Raw genomic sequence first — 15,940 nt, forward strand, 5'->3', positions numbered from 1 at the left:
CAAACTAAGAGACAAAGAGGAAGCCGAACTTATCTCTCCCTCTTTATCTCCCCCATTTTCTCTTCCTCCTCCCTTTGCTTCCTCCTCCTCCTCTTCCTCTCCTCTTCTAGGGTTTCGCCTTCATCAACTAAGCGGTAAGCGGTTCCTCGCTGTGCTTTTGAATCCTCTCGAGGCCACCTCTCTCGCTTTCTCTTCTTGCGCTGTTTGGTCTAGGGGTCGCGCTTCTTCTTTACTTACCTCGCCGATAAGGATTGGATAGGATTTGGATTGATCAGCTCGTTTCGGTTTACCTTTCTTGCTTCGATTAGTTACGGGTTGGGAGTTGCTTCGATTTATTGTTATTTTCCTTGGTGGTATGGATTTGAATTTCTTATCCGTAGTATCGTAAATCATGATAGATATTATAGGCGCAGAATGGTTGACTTTTAATAATTTGTTCTCCTTATATATTTTATTGATATCCGATAGCTGGATTGTGTATGCTTGTTGTACAAAATGATATCTTTATTGCTGATGCTAATGTTTGTTAGTGTAAATCCCCGAAATGGTTATAGTAAGACCATTTTCTTATAGTTACTTTAAAAAGAAACAGGAAATATCACGTTCTTAATGGGCGCAGCACGCGTGGTCCTCTTAATGGCCGCAGCAACCTCTTAACAAATGTTTTGTCTGTCATTTCTTTTCTCTGACCGTGGTAGTATGTTCGAAAGGAAAAAAGAAACAAGAAAAGAATTTGGTGCATTACAATTTGTAGTGCAGGTTTCTAGAGCCACTGATGTCGTGTTTACGACAATCTGTTTCACTTTGAACTTTTCTGCATATTTCTTTTTTTCTCTTACTTGAGTTCACCGAGAAAATTTGTCCAGTTCTTTGTTAGATTTAGTGTACTGTAGTGAATTTGATTCATCATGGTTCCTTTTGGTTTTGGTTGGCCGGCTTCACGTGTGCCATTTATCAATCTTGATTTTTAGGATCTGTGCTTTCCTAGTATAAATTTCTTGTCTTAAAATTTGAGGAAGTCCTCTACCTATACACCGAGTACTCTTTTTCTGTCTACCTGTTATGGGCCATTGTTGTAATCTTGTACAACTGTTTTCATTTGCAGAAGTTATGGCCGGGGCTTTGATCCAGTCAGCAGTTCTTCCTGCTCTAAGTAGAAGACACAGTCAGACACGCAGATCTGGGAAGGCCAGAAGGGCAGCCAAAATGATGTGCAATTTGCAAGTGGGCCCTGTTAGTTTCCAAGGATTTTCAGGCTTGCGATTAGCAAATAATTTGGATTTCTCATCTCGATCTAGGCAGGATTTTCGCTCTATGGTAGCAAGTCAAGTTTTTGCAACCAAGGGAAAGGCTAGCCGGGGAGTTGCTGTAGCTATGTTTGAGCGCTTCACGGAGAAAGCTATTAAAGTTATTATGCTAGCACAAGAAGAAGCAAGGAGGCTAGGCCACAATTTTGTTGGAACTGAACAAATATTGTTGGGTCTTATTGGTGAAGGAACTGGAATTGCTGCAAAAGTGTTGAAATCAATGGGCATTAATCTTAAAGACGCACGTGTGGAAGTTGAGAAGATTATTGGGAGGGGCAGTGGATTTGTTGCTGTTGAAATACCATTCACACCTCGTGCCAAACGTGTTTTGGAACTCTCATTAGAGGAAGCCCGTCAACTAGGTATCATTATTTAGGCTGCTGTCTTATGCAAGAGCATTAATACTTGCTTCTAATAATTGATGTGCTTTCTCTATGTAGACATACCACTATTCTGATTTAGCTTTAGTTTGATGCTACTTTAACCAGATTGCAAACCATTGAATGAATACTTCTGATTCTATCTCTTAGTCCACATCCAGCTAGTTTTATTGTCTTTCAATCTTTCCCTTATTTTATTGTCCTGAAAGTTAATCTGGCTAACCTGTAAAGGGATATTTTCATGAAAAATGTTCTATAATGAGTTTCTATGATTAGTGCTTCTTATGAACATTATCGTAGTTTTCTATAAGCTTCAATAGCCTGATTTCAGAAGCAAATGGATGAATGATCACCAGCTGTTGGGTGCTATAATTACATGAGACATAAATTAACGTGAATGAAATAGTTTATTTTATTGATTTCCATTGTTTTGTCCAGTGGTGCCAGAGATTCTCAATATATGCAGTATTTGTCATGTGATTTTTTTATTACTTTTACTATTTTTGGTTGTGTCATGGCACCAAAGCTTTTTCCCTACCATCATGCTGTGCAAGTTGTGTAGATGAACATTCTCATCTATGCACAATAAGTCCTGAATTTAATTTTAGTTTACTACTATTTAACTAAATTAAAATTTTAAGTTGCGGATTCGAATCGAGCGACGGTGAAGACGATGGCGATTGGCGACGACAAGCTCTATGACAAGGTCGATGGCGAGCGGCGAAGCTATTAGGAGGGGAGCCATGTGGCACCTTTTGTGCCACGTGCCGGTACGCCGTCTGCACGACAAGTGCCGACTGGCACGCCCCCTGTCAGTCGGCACGGCCATCCATGAAAGGAATATTTTTCTTGAAAGACTGAAAGTTAGGTTCAAGTCATGTAATCTTTTATAATACACATGATGTGATCTTCACAAAGAGTATCACAATCTCAATCATTTTAGAAAGCGAGGGTAAGGGATCTCTTTTCTTAGTATAGTTGTGGGAGGAAATGCCGCCTACGAGTTCGTAAAGAATCTGGGGTGGTAAAGATTGGTCTCTCTAAAGGTAGTCCTTATCCGCTTTACCAGCTTCTGGTTTTAGACTCCAAAAGGAGACCGTCAAAGACAAGGCCACCGACAAGTCACGGAGTCAGCAGGAAATTCTACTCTAATACGAGACCTGTCAAGAAAAAACGGCAAGATGAATAGAAAACGACAACCCTTGCTCGAAAGACCGAAGCGGTGGTGAGGGACTTCTCCTGGGGCTATCTACTCCAACTGGATGGCCAATGGCTGGAAATGGGTAGGAGGGAATACGAGGATCCCGTATCCCGTATCCCGTACATCGTCTTTCTCCCTCCTAGGTTCCCGTGGTTCCTATGCCCTTACACGAGGATGGTAGGTGGTGCTTTAGAGATGGGAGGAAGAATCTAACTCGGAAGGGAGGCTAGACTAATTGACTGAGCAAGACTCCATCCAACTATTATGCATCCATAATGCAAACTCACCGAGTAGAAGTCTTTTTAGTTGTCTCCTGCTGCGCCCCTTGGACCTTGGATTGGAGGAGACATATCCTACTGAACCTGCAATCCTTCCTCAATAAGGGAATGATGTGTAACAATGGTTGGTAAAGTACATTCTCATAAGGTCAACCCCATTTTCGATGCTAGCATTCCAAACAACTGTTATCTTTCTCTATTTCCTAGATTGATCCTATGACTATAGTACTTTTGGAGGGTTGCTCTTGGATTGCAGGAGCCCGAGCTTCAAGTAAAGGGTAAGTTAGCTTACTTGTAGGTGAGGAGCCAAATATATGTGCTTATTAAAATGTTACTGGTCATATTGTCTTTTAATGTTTTAGGTTCAAGGGATCAGTTACATGGAAGCACCACCAAACTCAATGCTATTCTCTGTTATTATAGTGCTTATTAAAAATTAAAATGTTATTGGCCATATTGTCGTTGAATTTTTAAGTTCAAGGGATCATTTATATCGAAGCACCACCAAACTCAATGCTATTCTCTATTATTAATTTATTATAGTTCTTTCCAAGTAGAATAGTATTTTTTTGAAAAAGAAAATCAGTATCCTCTATATACAGTTATGTATTAACTATTAAGTAAAATTTCTTTTCCATATCCAGGTCATAACTATATCGGGTCTGAGCATTTGCTTCTGGGATTGCTTCGTGAGGGTGAAGGTGTTGCTGCTCGTGTACTGGAGAGTCTAGGTGCTGACCCAAGCAACATCAGAACACAGGCAAGTCTCCACAGTGCACGTTGATTTATTTATCGTAGATGTAGGCGAAGATTAAGTTTACATGAGATCTTTCTTTGTAAGTAGGTTATACGAATGGTTGGCGAAAGCACAGAAGCTGTTGGTGCGGGAGTTGGAGGAGGAAGCACTGGCCAGAAGATGCCAACGCTAGAGGAGTATGGAACTAATTTGACAAAGTTAGCCGAGGAGGTATCTTCTCACTTTTTCTTATAAGTGATGCTTGTTAGTGAGTTAAACTTGAATAAGTTACTTCATTGTGTTGTTTTACAGGGTAAGCTAGATCCAGTTGTTGGCAGACAGGATCAGATAGAGCGTGTCACTCAGATCTTGGGAAGGCGAACGAAGAATAATCCTTGCCTTATTGGTGAGCCTGGAGTTGGGAAGACAGCTATTGCAGAAGGACTTGCACAACGCATAGCAAATGGTGATGTTCCAGAAACAATTGAAGGAAAGAAGGTCAGCTTACACTATTACTTGATGTCTATTATGAACGTTAATCATACTTCTTTATTCTTTGGGTCTATCATGTGTGTTAATATGTTATTAAATCTCCTCTCCACAATAGTTATGCACTGACTTGTATTCTATTTTATTTCTGGTTACTTTAATCTGCAAGTATGCTGTTTTCGTTCTTTTTACTACTGTGCCTAACACTTGCCAAGATTGTTAATTTGTGCTGAATCTCTCTTGATGTTTTTCCAATCAGGTTATTACCCTCGATATGGGACTCCTTGTTGCTGGTACGAAGTATCGTGGAGAGTTTGAGGAAAGATTGAAGAAACTTATGGAGGAAATTAAACAGAGCGATGAGATTATCCTCTTCATCGATGAAGTCCACACATTAATTGGAGCCGGAGCAGCAGAGGGTGCAATAGATGCTGCTAATATCTTAAAACCAGCTCTTGCTAGAGGTGAATTGCAGGTATTAATCTGTTCCTCATATAGTTACATGTGAACTGATTTTGGTTTCTTTTTCTCTCTCTCTACTCTCTTCACAGTCTCAACTCTCGAGTTGTCTTTACAATTTTAAACATTGGTTCATAACCTAGATAACTTCTTTCCTGGACTTATAAAAAATTCCTTGTATTCTCTTATTGATACTTCATAAGTACCAAAAGTGCTAATGTCTAGTGTACTAACTACTAACATTATTGTGTTCAGTGTATTGGGGCCACAACGCTGGATGAGTACAGGAAACACATTGAGAAAGATCCAGCTTTGGAAAGACGATTTCAACCAGTGAAAGTACCAGAGCCAACTGTTGATGAAACAATACAGATTCTGCAGGGACTCCGTGAGAGATACGAGATTCACCATAAACTTCGTTACACGGATGACGCTTTAGTTGCTGCTGCACATTTGTCACATCAATATATCAGGTTTGCAACACAAGACAATAACTTCTGTGCTCAATATGCAGTACTATAACCAACAAGCTTCATCTGTGCTTGATGTTTTCTATGCATGGTATGTACCTATATGAGTATCAGCATAAGCTTTGGTCATGCACAAACCAACATCCTGAGATTACTTCTGTCACTACCTCTGTCACTACCACTTCTGCTTTCAGGCAAGCATCACCAATTGCGAAAATTCCATCATAAACAAATCCTCTATTTGTCCTCTTCATTTTAATGTCATATCTCTAAGCTCAGTTGAACAAATCCTCGTAATGAAGCCAGTGAATTTCTTTCTTGTGGAGATCACATTTGCCATATAACTTTATAAGTATTCTGGTTATTTCGTTCATCCTGAAATACTAATTCAGAAGAAAAAGAATATATCATAATTAGTCATTATGAGGTTGAAAGACCATACATCCAAAAGGGTATATTTAACCGAAAATTGCCAATTGGCAAATTTGTACATTTGCAGTAGTCCATTTCTTTTCTTTCCCACTGTGAGTTTGTCTCTTATTTATTTCATTTGCCTGCAGTGACCGCTTCCTCCCTGATAAAGCGATTGACTTGATTGATGAAGCTGGTTCTCGTGTCAGGCTTCAGCATGCACAGGTACATTACTTTTCACTCCCGCCCAACTGGCATATTTCATTTGCTTAATTGTGGTTAAGCAAGACATGTTTTTGACAGCTTCCCGAGGAGGCCAGAGAGCTAGACAAGGAGCTTAGGCAGATTACCAAGGAGAAAAATGAGGCAGTGCGTGGTCAAGATTTTGAGAAGGTATTCTCATATCTTATCTTTGATAAACAATCAATTCTTATATGTAATTGGTGCCTTGAACATGTAAAGTAGAAATCATTTGTCCAAAGTTGTTCATTATATGACATACCCCTACAATTAATTGCATCAGAAAATAGCCTTATGGTGTAAATATTATTCTTGCTAAGGAGCAACTATATGCTACATTAGCTTTTCTTTTCTTCTCGTAAAACATTAATATGTCACCATTTAACATTTTTTTTTTTGGTGTTATATCTCAATGATTTGCCATGTAATTCACAATGGCACAAACTTACTCTCACAATCTATTAGTACTTATAATTTTTTACTTCTGTGAAAGGCTGGGGAGTTGCGAGATCGAGAAATGGAGTTGAAGGCCCAGATCACAGCCCTGATTGATAAGGGCAAAGAGATGAGCAAAGCAGAGAGTGAGTCAGGTGGTTCTGGCCCAGTTGTCACAGAAGCAGACATTCAACACATAGTGTCTTCTTGGACTGGAATCCCGGTGGAGAAAGTCTCAAGTGATGAGTCAGACCGCCTCCTGAAGATGGAGGATACTCTTCACAATCGCATTATTGGCCAGGATGAAGCTGTCAAAGCGATAAGCCGTGCCATTCGCCGTGCACGTGTTGGCCTGAAGAATCCCAACCGGCCGATAGCCAGCTTCATCTTTTCTGGTCCAACTGGTGTTGGAAAATCAGAATTGGCAAAAGCATTAGCTACCTACTATTTTGGGTCAGAGGAAGCCATGATCCGGCTTGACATGAGTGAATTCATGGAGAGACACACAGTTTCCAAGCTAATTGGCTCACCACCTGGTTATGTCGGCTATACCGAGGGAGGTCAGCTAACTGAAGCAGTTCGCCGTCGCCCCTACACCGTTGTCCTCTTTGATGAGATTGAGAAGGCCCACCCAGATGTCTTCAATATGATGCTTCAAATATTAGAAGATGGGAGATTAACAGACAGCAAAGGACGGACAGTAGATTTCAAAAACACACTCTTGATCATGACATCTAATGTTGGAAGTAGCGTGATTGAGAAGGGAGGGCGCAGAATAGGGTTCGATCTTGACTATGATGAGAAGGACAGCAGTTACAACCGAATCAAGAGCCTCGTCACAGAGGAGTTAAAGCAATACTTCAGGCCTGAATTCTTGAACAGGTTAGACGAAATGATTGTGTTCCGTCAGCTGACAAAGCTAGAGGTTAAAGAGATAGCTGATATAATGCTGAAGGAAGTTTTTGATAGACTGAAGGAAAAGGAGATAGATCTTCAAGTAACAGAGAGATTTAGAGATAGAGTTGTTGATGAAGGTTACAACCCAAGTTATGGAGCCAGGCCCCTCCGGAGAGCAATCATGCGGCTTCTAGAAGACAGCTTAGCTGAGAAAATGCTTGCAGGTGAGGTGAAAGAAGGAGATTCCGCAATTGTCGATGTGGATTCAGAAGGTAACGTAATTGTCCTCAATGGTGGAAGCGGTGTTCCCGAGGCACTATCCCCAGCTATTCCTGTATGATGAATGGCGCCTTTAAGTATTTAGGGCTACTGTTCTTGCTAGAGTCTTCCTAGAAGGTATCAGGACACAACGCAAAGCCTTACATCCTATCTTTACTTGTCTGTTCGGATTTGTGAACAATAATAGGTAGTTTTGAAATTAAGATGCCAAATTTGTTTTATTCCTCCCAGCCAATTCAACTATCATTTGTCAGTGTAACACTTCTTCCTGCTTCTATACAAAAATATGAACTTGCACTTTCTTGTGGGCTGAGTAGACCATATATTGACACAAATTATACTGCAGAGGAGAGTTGTTCAAGATTTTGACGTTCCTTTATTGCTCTTTTCATTCAGCATGAAAAACCGTGCATTGGATATTTACCAACCAAACTGATAAATTTTGAACATGTAGTCTGGGCCTCTTTTGTGTCTCTGGTGTTATTATTTTCTTGATCATTGGATGCAAAATCAGTAGATTAAAGTAGTATGCTGGCTTTAGTGCTTCAATTGTTTCTGCTATTGCTTTACACTTTAATCGTTGTTTTCTGCTATTTAATTCTAGTCTCTTATGTCTTGTTGGAAAATATTGAAATTAACAAGTTATCCTTTTGTGTGTGTGTGTGTGTGTGTGTGTGGAGAAAGAAAAGTTTTTTCCTCTTAAATTGTACCAAGTGATTTTGTCCGGTCAAAGCACTATCCTTCTGTAGACTTTGTGATGATTTGTGGTGGATTTTTTTTTTATTTTTTTATCGGAGCATCGTATACGTATAGTTTATAGATAGGATTAGCTCAATTATCTCATCTATATAACAAAAGGGCTTATGATGGATTAAAAAAAATAAAGAACTATTATTAGATCCGACAATGACCTTTACCTTTTCCCTTAAAAAAAAGATGGCCTTTACCTTTGCCCTTAAAAAAAGATGGCCCAGTACTTGCCAATAAATGCACTTTGTTTTGTGTATGATTAGTATAAATTCGTCCCAGTATTTTGTCAGAAATTTAAACTATGACGAGTAGTCATTACAGTCTTATCACAGGGGAAAACTTATACACTGATCCATGATATGCACATGCGAGGTTGGATGTCTTTAAAATTACCTCTAATCTTAAACATTATAGCTTTCTCCTTCTTAAAGCTCTTAGTTGAAATAAATAAATTAGTGTGCTTATGCCTTTAGCAAATAATGTGTTATTATGCCTTTAAGCACTTTTTCTGTTGTCATGATAGTGATTAATAGAATTATTTCATGATTAGTTAGTAATAAATGGATGAGCATAATGAATAAGTTAACGAAGTCATCTTGCATTATCAAATGTGTTTGATTACGAAAAGGCATGCAAGTATTGTTGTGGTTGCCTAGTCTTTTAGGAGTACTCTTAATTCAATTGCCTAATTCACCATCATTCTAATCCTAACTTGTTTTTGTTTCATCTTTATGTATAATTTTCCATCTTATTTGGTACTTCTGAGGCAGACTATCATGAGGAAGTACAAAATATTCCAAGGAATGCTAAAACCTTTTACCAGGCTTTGGTCAAAAGCTGTATACACTTGAAATTACTTTGCTATATAGTACATTAGTTCCTCTGCAGCATTCATCATTTACTTATTATCCAAGCTCATGTGTTAGATCTCTTTAAATTGTGTGGAAATGATGAACAGAAATGGAATGTTCTTTACCTCTGATTGAAGAAATGAACACACTTTCTTTGTTTCCTCAAAAGACATATTGACATGCAGTAGAAGTTGGTAGTTGATTGAAGAACACACATTCTAGTGTTCTTTACACACACCGGCAAAATAAAAACTCAAAAGGTGAATGCTGATCTCTCCTTTGCCTACATACACAAACGGGACGCAACGCAAAACAACCGCTCGCTCGCTCACCGGAAAAAGGTTAAAGTTTTAAGCTTTTCAGAATGTCTCCGGTAGCGGTCTGCCTGTGAGGAAAGCTCTGAACAGCACAAGAGACCTCTCAGGCTGTGAGAATGGAGCTTCATGAGAAGCTCCCCTAATGGTGGCAAAGGAGAGGATATCCCCGTATACCTGAGTCCAGCCACCAACCTGCACACACACCATTCAGAAATTTGACCATTAACCTAATTGAGTAGAGAACAAGAGGTGGCTACAAATGTTGAATTTGATTCTACCTGCTTCCCTTCAAACCAAACTCTGTAAGGAACTGTAGTTCTAAGCCCTAATCCTCTCGCCAAATTCTGTACAAGCTTTCGGCTTCCCGTTAACGGAATAACAGAATCCTGATCACCACTACAATGAAAGAAACAACAATGGTATAAGATCACTTCCATTTGATCTTGTTCATATGCTTCTAGTTAACAACTTCCAGTATGGATTTACCTGTAAACCAACACTGCAATGCCAGACTTAACAAGCGATCCTACTGTTGTAATTGTAGGGATTTGCACATCTAGTAGCTCATATTCAAGAACACTGAAACGAACCAAAAACATTATAAATTTAATAATTCTTGCATGTATGTGGAATTTGAAGACTACCAACTAATAGTGAACAAAAAAAAAGAGCATTAGCACCTGCTGCATACTGCCCATTTCGTCACTCCGGTGAGACGAGCATGTAGGGCTTCTCGAACATCTCGCCGGTTAAGGTAATTCACAGTTTCATCTTCAACGCATACATCTATATGTTCACCAACTTGCTGCACCAATTAAGCAAAATGAGGTGAACTCTGAGGATGTAATAAAGCTCGGTTCCATGTGATCGTTAAGGTATGAAGCTTACTTTTGGAGTAAGAACCATGGATTGCGAAAGAACTGATGAGATACATACATCAAGGGTGACATCATATTTATCAACAAATCTACTGGTTTCTCTTGTCACTTGGCTCATCACTCTTGCACAAATTGGGCTAAGTGAGCCACCATAGTACTCGCTTACATAGCGCGAATAGTTGCAGGCTGAGGTAAAGATCTTATAAGTTGAATCTGATATCAATCCATGGGACCAGAAGAACTCAGCTCTTGAGTTGAAATCAGTGTAGAACTCAAGAACTGGATTACCCAACTGTTACAAAACATAAGGCTAGTCATATTTATATAGAAAAGAAAAATGAACTAATTGCCTGACATACTGTTGTTTGTTTTCTTGATTACTTACTGCAATTCCTTTGAGATTGAAAAGCTTTTGGTTTTTATTGAATTCAACCATGAGCTCTGCCAGTTGTGGAACATAATGACCTAATCCCCCCACCCCCCAAAAAAATAACTCTGTTACATGCCAAAGCCAATGGCAAGAAATAGAAATAGAACAACAAGAGCATTAGTGTTCTACCTGCATAGCTTTCTCCAGTTATGTAGAGATCTCTGTCCTTGTACTGTGGGAACTTCTCAAACCAATGTTGCAAGAACACTAGATTGTCTCTAGCTTCAAAATCCAACAAAATTCACAGTTTTAAGATGCAAGCTATTCCATAGATAAAAGATCTCTTCAAATCAATTGATGTATACATGATCCAACTTAAGAAAGAGAGAAGAGGTTTCTTTTTCTTTTCTTTTTTTGTACCTGTCGTCTTGTCATCCACACCCTCATAGTAGGAAGGATCAGAGGAATAGGAGAATCCAACTCCTGCTGGGGTCTCCAAATACAACATGTTGGCTTCTATAGGCACCCAAAACAAAATTGTTTTGAATCAAGAAACTACCCAAGAAATTGGAAAATTAGTAGAAAAAAAACCCATTAAATTTCTTGTTTGATACCTTTGTTCCAACTATACTCATTTCTGACTAGGCCTTGCCCACTTGGTCTGAAAGGTCCATTCTCAGAGAATGCTCCAACTCCCAGAGAAGAACACCCAGGCCCTATAAAAAAAATAGTAGAACTTATTAAGAGCATTAATTACCAGTGTAGAAGAGAGAAGGATATGAACCTAACTTCCCAAGTGACCAAATTGATGAAGAGAGAAAGGTGGGAACTTGGTTACCTCCATTTAACCAGAGCACCAGAGGCTTTGTGGATGGATCTATCTCAGCTTCCACAAAGTAGTAGAAGAGAGCCCTCTGTTTCAAATCATCCACTGCAATGTACCCTGAGAACTGCTGGAAATTGACCTGGGATTGGCCAGGGAGCTTTGTGATCTTATCTGGGTGGGAAAGCAAGGATTCAAGCTCTCTGGAGGAGCACAACTGGAAGAGTGCTGCAGCTACTACTACCATGGCTTTCCATGCCATAGTAAGCATGTTTCAAGAGAGAGAGAGAGAGAGAGATGTGAAAGTTTGATGGTAAGAAGTGACCCAGAAGGGTATTAATAGTGGCAGATTGGCCAATTAAGCTATAAAGATTACAAGTCAGAGACTAATCTTAGAAACTAATTTTTTTTCTTACATATTCAACTTGGACAATTAAACTAACTTTTTTATAAAAATTAGTCTATATTATATATATAATCCTAATATTTAGGAAGAAATAGAACCTATAACTTTATTATGAGCTGTTAAAATAAATAATAAATTACTTAAACTACAGTGATGACCTATAGTATCGAAAGACAGATCTTATACATAGCTCAGTTATATGAGCATTATATTATTTATTTAATGTATAAAATATATATATATAGTCAGTTTTTAAGATTATAGAAAGTTTAAAGCTTTTTAGGGTCACATCATCTGCTTAAACTTTTCCCCCTCACAGACAAGATGCTGCATTTGGTTTCTTGATGAGAGTGAAAGGGGGAAAAAACTCTAAACTCAAAATAAACAAGAAACTGGTGCTTGATCTGTTTTTTTCTTGTAAGAAGCTTGCCAAAAACCTGAAGCTCTTGTCAGGAATAACTCATGTCACTTTACATGGGTCTTGTCTTCCACCCAAAATTATTATATTCACAAGGCCAGTGACTGAGTGACTTGATGGTTGATAACAGTGTTTAAGTACTAACCCTCATTTTTTTGTTATTGATCTCATTTTAAGGAAAGGGGAATTATGAGTATACAAATACCAAGATATTCTTCCAATTTATGTCCAATTTCCAAAGAAAAGGCATGATTACACTTGCTATCTTTTGAAGAGTTCTTTTCCCCTTCTTCAGCACCTACATATTTGCTCATTAACACATGCTTTTCAAATTAAGAACTATACCCTTGTCAATTATATATCCATAGTTTTGATTTATTAGATACTTAATTGTCCTTAATTGTCCAACTTATATATTAAAATAAATAATTATATTGTTTACAAAGGAAAGATGATTTGCATATTAGCTGAATGAAGAGGTTTCTTACAAAAAGTTCTTTTTTTTTAAAAAAAATTTGAAAATTTGCAACTCTATTTTTTATATCTTATTATCCACAAAGGAAAGTAAAAAAAGGAGGGTGGGGGGCTCATTAGAAAACATAAGTGGAACTATCAATGCCTTTTTACTCATAGATAATTGCCTGTAATTATTGATGTTTGGTAATGAACAACCTTTCTCCATGAAAGTCTACAAAAGGGGGTCTAGAAAAATGCCACAATATGTACTGTATCACATGGAGAATTGTAGCATTCCAGGACATGGATTGTATTGATGAAGACTGGTAAAAATGAGAGAGCATTCTTCCTTTGTAAACTTCACAGTAAAGCCATGCTTGTCTCTGGGCTTTGGCCTTCTGGAAAGGCATTCTATTAGTGACACTCAGATTAAGATCAACCCATCTAACTATATTTTGGCTTATTACTCCATCCATGTCAAGAAAGTCTCATAGAAGTATGACAACATCTTTTAATTGTTGCATAGCACTCAAACTAATGCTATATATATATATACATGAAGAGTATAATATATGTGCAACATGTCCATCCATCTACTCTTCTTCCATCTAATATTTTTATAATTATTAATCCTTTCTACTTTTAAAATGATATCACTTTAATTAACTATCTTTCTTTTATTTCGCCCTAATACTAATTTCAAAAACTTATATTTTCAAGTGAATAAAAAAGTAATTTTACGGGCATCTGTTAACGGCTGTCTTTAGGTTTGTAAAAGTTAAAAAGAGGCAATATACCAATTGATAGTAGTCAAATATAACTAAGTCTAAATTTGTTGTTGTTTTGTTTAAGCTACCAGGAAAGCAAGAAACCATCATCCCATCCTTCATCATCAGTCATCACTATCACCCTCTCTGCTTCCTTGTTTGAAAATGGGCCTGCAAAGTAGGCCACTGCTCAGTAGCAGAGGGGAGGAATTCCTCTCTGTTCTCCTCTGGTAGCATAAAGCATTTAGAGGCCAAAAGAGAGAGAGAGAGAGAGAGAGAGAGAGAGAGAGAGAGAGAGAGTTAGAAAAGAAGAAGTCTGCAAGTGTAGCAGACTGGCACTTAGAACTACACTGACATGGTCATCCATACATGTGAAGCCACTGGCATTAGAGAATCTCCAAAAGAAATACTTCTCCATCTCATCTGCTATTTTTCCTCCTCCCTTCTGACCTACTCAGCTGCTCTGCCAGAAGATGCCACACTGCAATTCTCTGAACACAACACCAAATTCTTTTGTTTGCTTATATATATATATACACACACATATCTAAGGAATGTTATTCGATTTTTATTTTTATTCTTGTTTTGTTTCGATAAATAAAACTGATATCGTTGGATGGAATTTTAATAACGTTTTCTTCCTTCAAATATATTTTAACAATTTTGAGTTGGATTTTGACCTTTTATGGGGTTTTCTTTTTTAACAAATAACCGCCTACATTTTAATCAAATTTACAGATGGCTCAGAAAATATTCTAAAATTGTATCTAAAATCGGACAAGCTGGTGGATTGTTTGCAAAAAAAACCCCTTCCTTAAGGATATTTTACACTTCGGCTCCAATTATTAGAGTATCTATAAATTTGATTTTAGATATTATTATTTAAAAAAGAAAGAAATCTACGTAAAAATGAGCAATAATTCCCCCTGTCTCCCACTAAACATTAGAGGAGGCCTACGATTTATATAAATAATCGAACTAGCAAATATAATAATAACATAGAGCTGGGTTTTTAATGCAAAAGTGTGCATGCGTGAGTAGTATTGAATGAATGCCTCCCGTGCTCTTCTTCTTTGGACCCTTGCGAGGAAAGCAACGACCAAGACGATGAGGAGGAGGAGGAGGAGGAGGAGGAGGAGGATGAGAAAAAAAAAACAAAATAAACTTTTTTTTTTTTAGTTGTTTCTTTTATTTTACCTTTTGCACCCCCATCTTTTTCTTCTTCTGTCGTCTGCCCCCTCTCCTTTTGTTATATTTATTACTTTAAAAAAAAGAGTGTGATAGAGAGAGAGAGAGAGAGGGGGGGAAAAGGCCAAGAGCTTTTCCACCATTTTCTTTTCTTATGGTCTTCTTCTGACAAATTCCTCTTGTCAATCTGAAAGAGAACAAAACAAAACAAGAGCTTTTGACCATTTTTGAGAGTTTTTGAGTACAGTATAATCTGTATAACGAAAAATAAATAAAGAATAGTAGAAGGTGTGGAATGGAGAGAGAGAGAGAGTAGTTTTAAGACATTTTCTTCCTTCCTTTCTTCGTATTTTACTTTCTAGTCCCTCTGATAATTTTGTCAGGGTGGTAATGATACATAGGATCCAGGGGGGGAACCAAAAGTTGGGACACCGCGTGACACGGGTACGATGACGTGGCGGATCGTAGTACACTGGAGACTTGCCAGCTTTCAAGGTGGGCCCCACGCCGGCAGGATGACTTTTGCTATTAAACCCCCACCAATTACCCTAATTTATAATTTTCTCCGTTGCCAGAGATGATTGAAACTACGTGATAGTTTTTATTATCCGTAATTTAAAAACTCTTAAATCAGTTTTTATGCTTACGATTAAAATAAAACTATTAATTTTTATGCTTAAAAATTCACGTGATTTGCTTAACAAACACGAGCGTAGGTTAAATAAAATAAATCAACTTTTTAAAATATAGTAAGTAATAAGAAGGTGATTTTAAACTTAAGTATGCAATAGTTAAATATATTTAAACTTATTAATATTAATGTTTTAAACATATAATAGAGTGCGACGTTGTTGACTATGGAATGCTTTATTCTCACGATTCATTCCAGTTCCACTGAAGTGACACCACTAACTATGAGCACTAATGTCCCCCCTGACTTTCTGAAAAGGAAAATCAATTAAGGCTTCTAATCTTAGCTTCTCTTTTTTTTTTATGACCTATTCAAGCAGCCGAGCTTTTAGGGAATCAATCAAATTTATCCTAAATATCAACCAAAGTTATTATAGGTTCGACTCTAACCCTAAATAATATTGTTAAAATTTTTTTTGGTGGTTCGGTGACTTGAATCGATTC

The 15,940-nt window shown here is 37.8% G+C and overlaps 2 protein-coding genes across 2 annotated transcripts; one reads left to right on the top strand and one right to left on the bottom strand.

Moving 5' to 3' along the window:
- LOC140801670 (chaperone protein ClpC1, chloroplastic) lies at positions 1-7,883 on the top strand. The gene is made up of 10 exons (XM_073156892.1): positions 1-134; positions 1,106-1,669; positions 3,811-3,926; positions 4,011-4,133; positions 4,215-4,400; positions 4,651-4,866; positions 5,106-5,323; positions 5,881-5,956; positions 6,035-6,124; positions 6,465-7,883. Exons 2-10 carry the CDS (start codon positions 1,111-1,113, stop codon positions 7,641-7,643), a joined length of 2,763 nt encoding a protein of 920 aa, XP_073012993.1. The 5' UTR covers positions 1-134; positions 1,106-1,110; the 3' UTR covers positions 7,644-7,883.
- Positions 7,884-9,314: 1,431 nt separating this feature from the next.
- On the bottom strand, positions 9,315-11,908 carry LOC140802449 (serine carboxypeptidase-like 45). The gene is made up of 10 exons (XM_073157990.1): positions 11,587-11,908; positions 11,363-11,464; positions 11,169-11,264; positions 10,938-11,030; positions 10,764-10,843; positions 10,389-10,670; positions 10,181-10,305; positions 9,987-10,079; positions 9,779-9,896; positions 9,315-9,692 (listed from the first exon to the last, which is right to left on the bottom strand). The coding sequence occupies exons 1-10, from the start codon at positions 11,840-11,842 to the stop codon at positions 9,543-9,545; spliced, it is 1,395 nt and encodes a 464-aa protein (XP_073014091.1). The 5' UTR covers positions 11,843-11,908; the 3' UTR covers positions 9,315-9,542.
- Positions 11,909-15,940: the final 4,032 nt, after the last annotated feature.

This window comes from Typha latifolia, chromosome 15 (genome assembly GCF_019914945.1).
Source record: "Typha latifolia isolate L0001 chromosome 15, TyphaL0001v2, whole genome shotgun sequence".
NCBI classification, from domain to species: Eukaryota; Viridiplantae; Streptophyta; class Magnoliopsida; order Poales; family Typhaceae; genus Typha; species Typha latifolia.

Excerpts from the sequence above, each read along its gene's own strand:
- LOC140801670 (XM_073156892.1), top strand. The coding sequence starts at position 1,111 with ATGGCCGGGGCTTTGATCCAGTCAGCAGTTCTTCCTGCTCTAAGTAGA. Across the intron at positions 1,670-3,810 it reads AGAGGAAGCCCGTCAACTAG|GTCATAACTATATCGGGTCT; the intron begins GTATCATTATTT and ends TTCCATATCCAG. Across the intron at positions 4,134-4,214 it reads TGACAAAGTTAGCCGAGGAG|GGTAAGCTAGATCCAGTTGT; the intron begins GTATCTTCTCAC and ends GTTGTTTTACAG.
- LOC140802449 (XM_073157990.1), bottom strand. The coding sequence starts at position 11,842 with ATGCTTACTATGGCATGGAAAGCCATGGTAGTAGTAGCTGCAGCACTC. Across the intron at positions 10,671-10,763 it reads TCAATCTCAAAGGAATTGCA|TTGGGTAATCCAGTTCTTGA; the intron begins GTAAGTAATCAA and ends GTTTTGTAACAG. Across the intron at positions 9,693-9,778 it reads TTTGGTTTGAAGGGAAGCAG|GTTGGTGGCTGGACTCAGGT; the intron begins GTAGAATCAAAT and ends GTGTGTGTGCAG.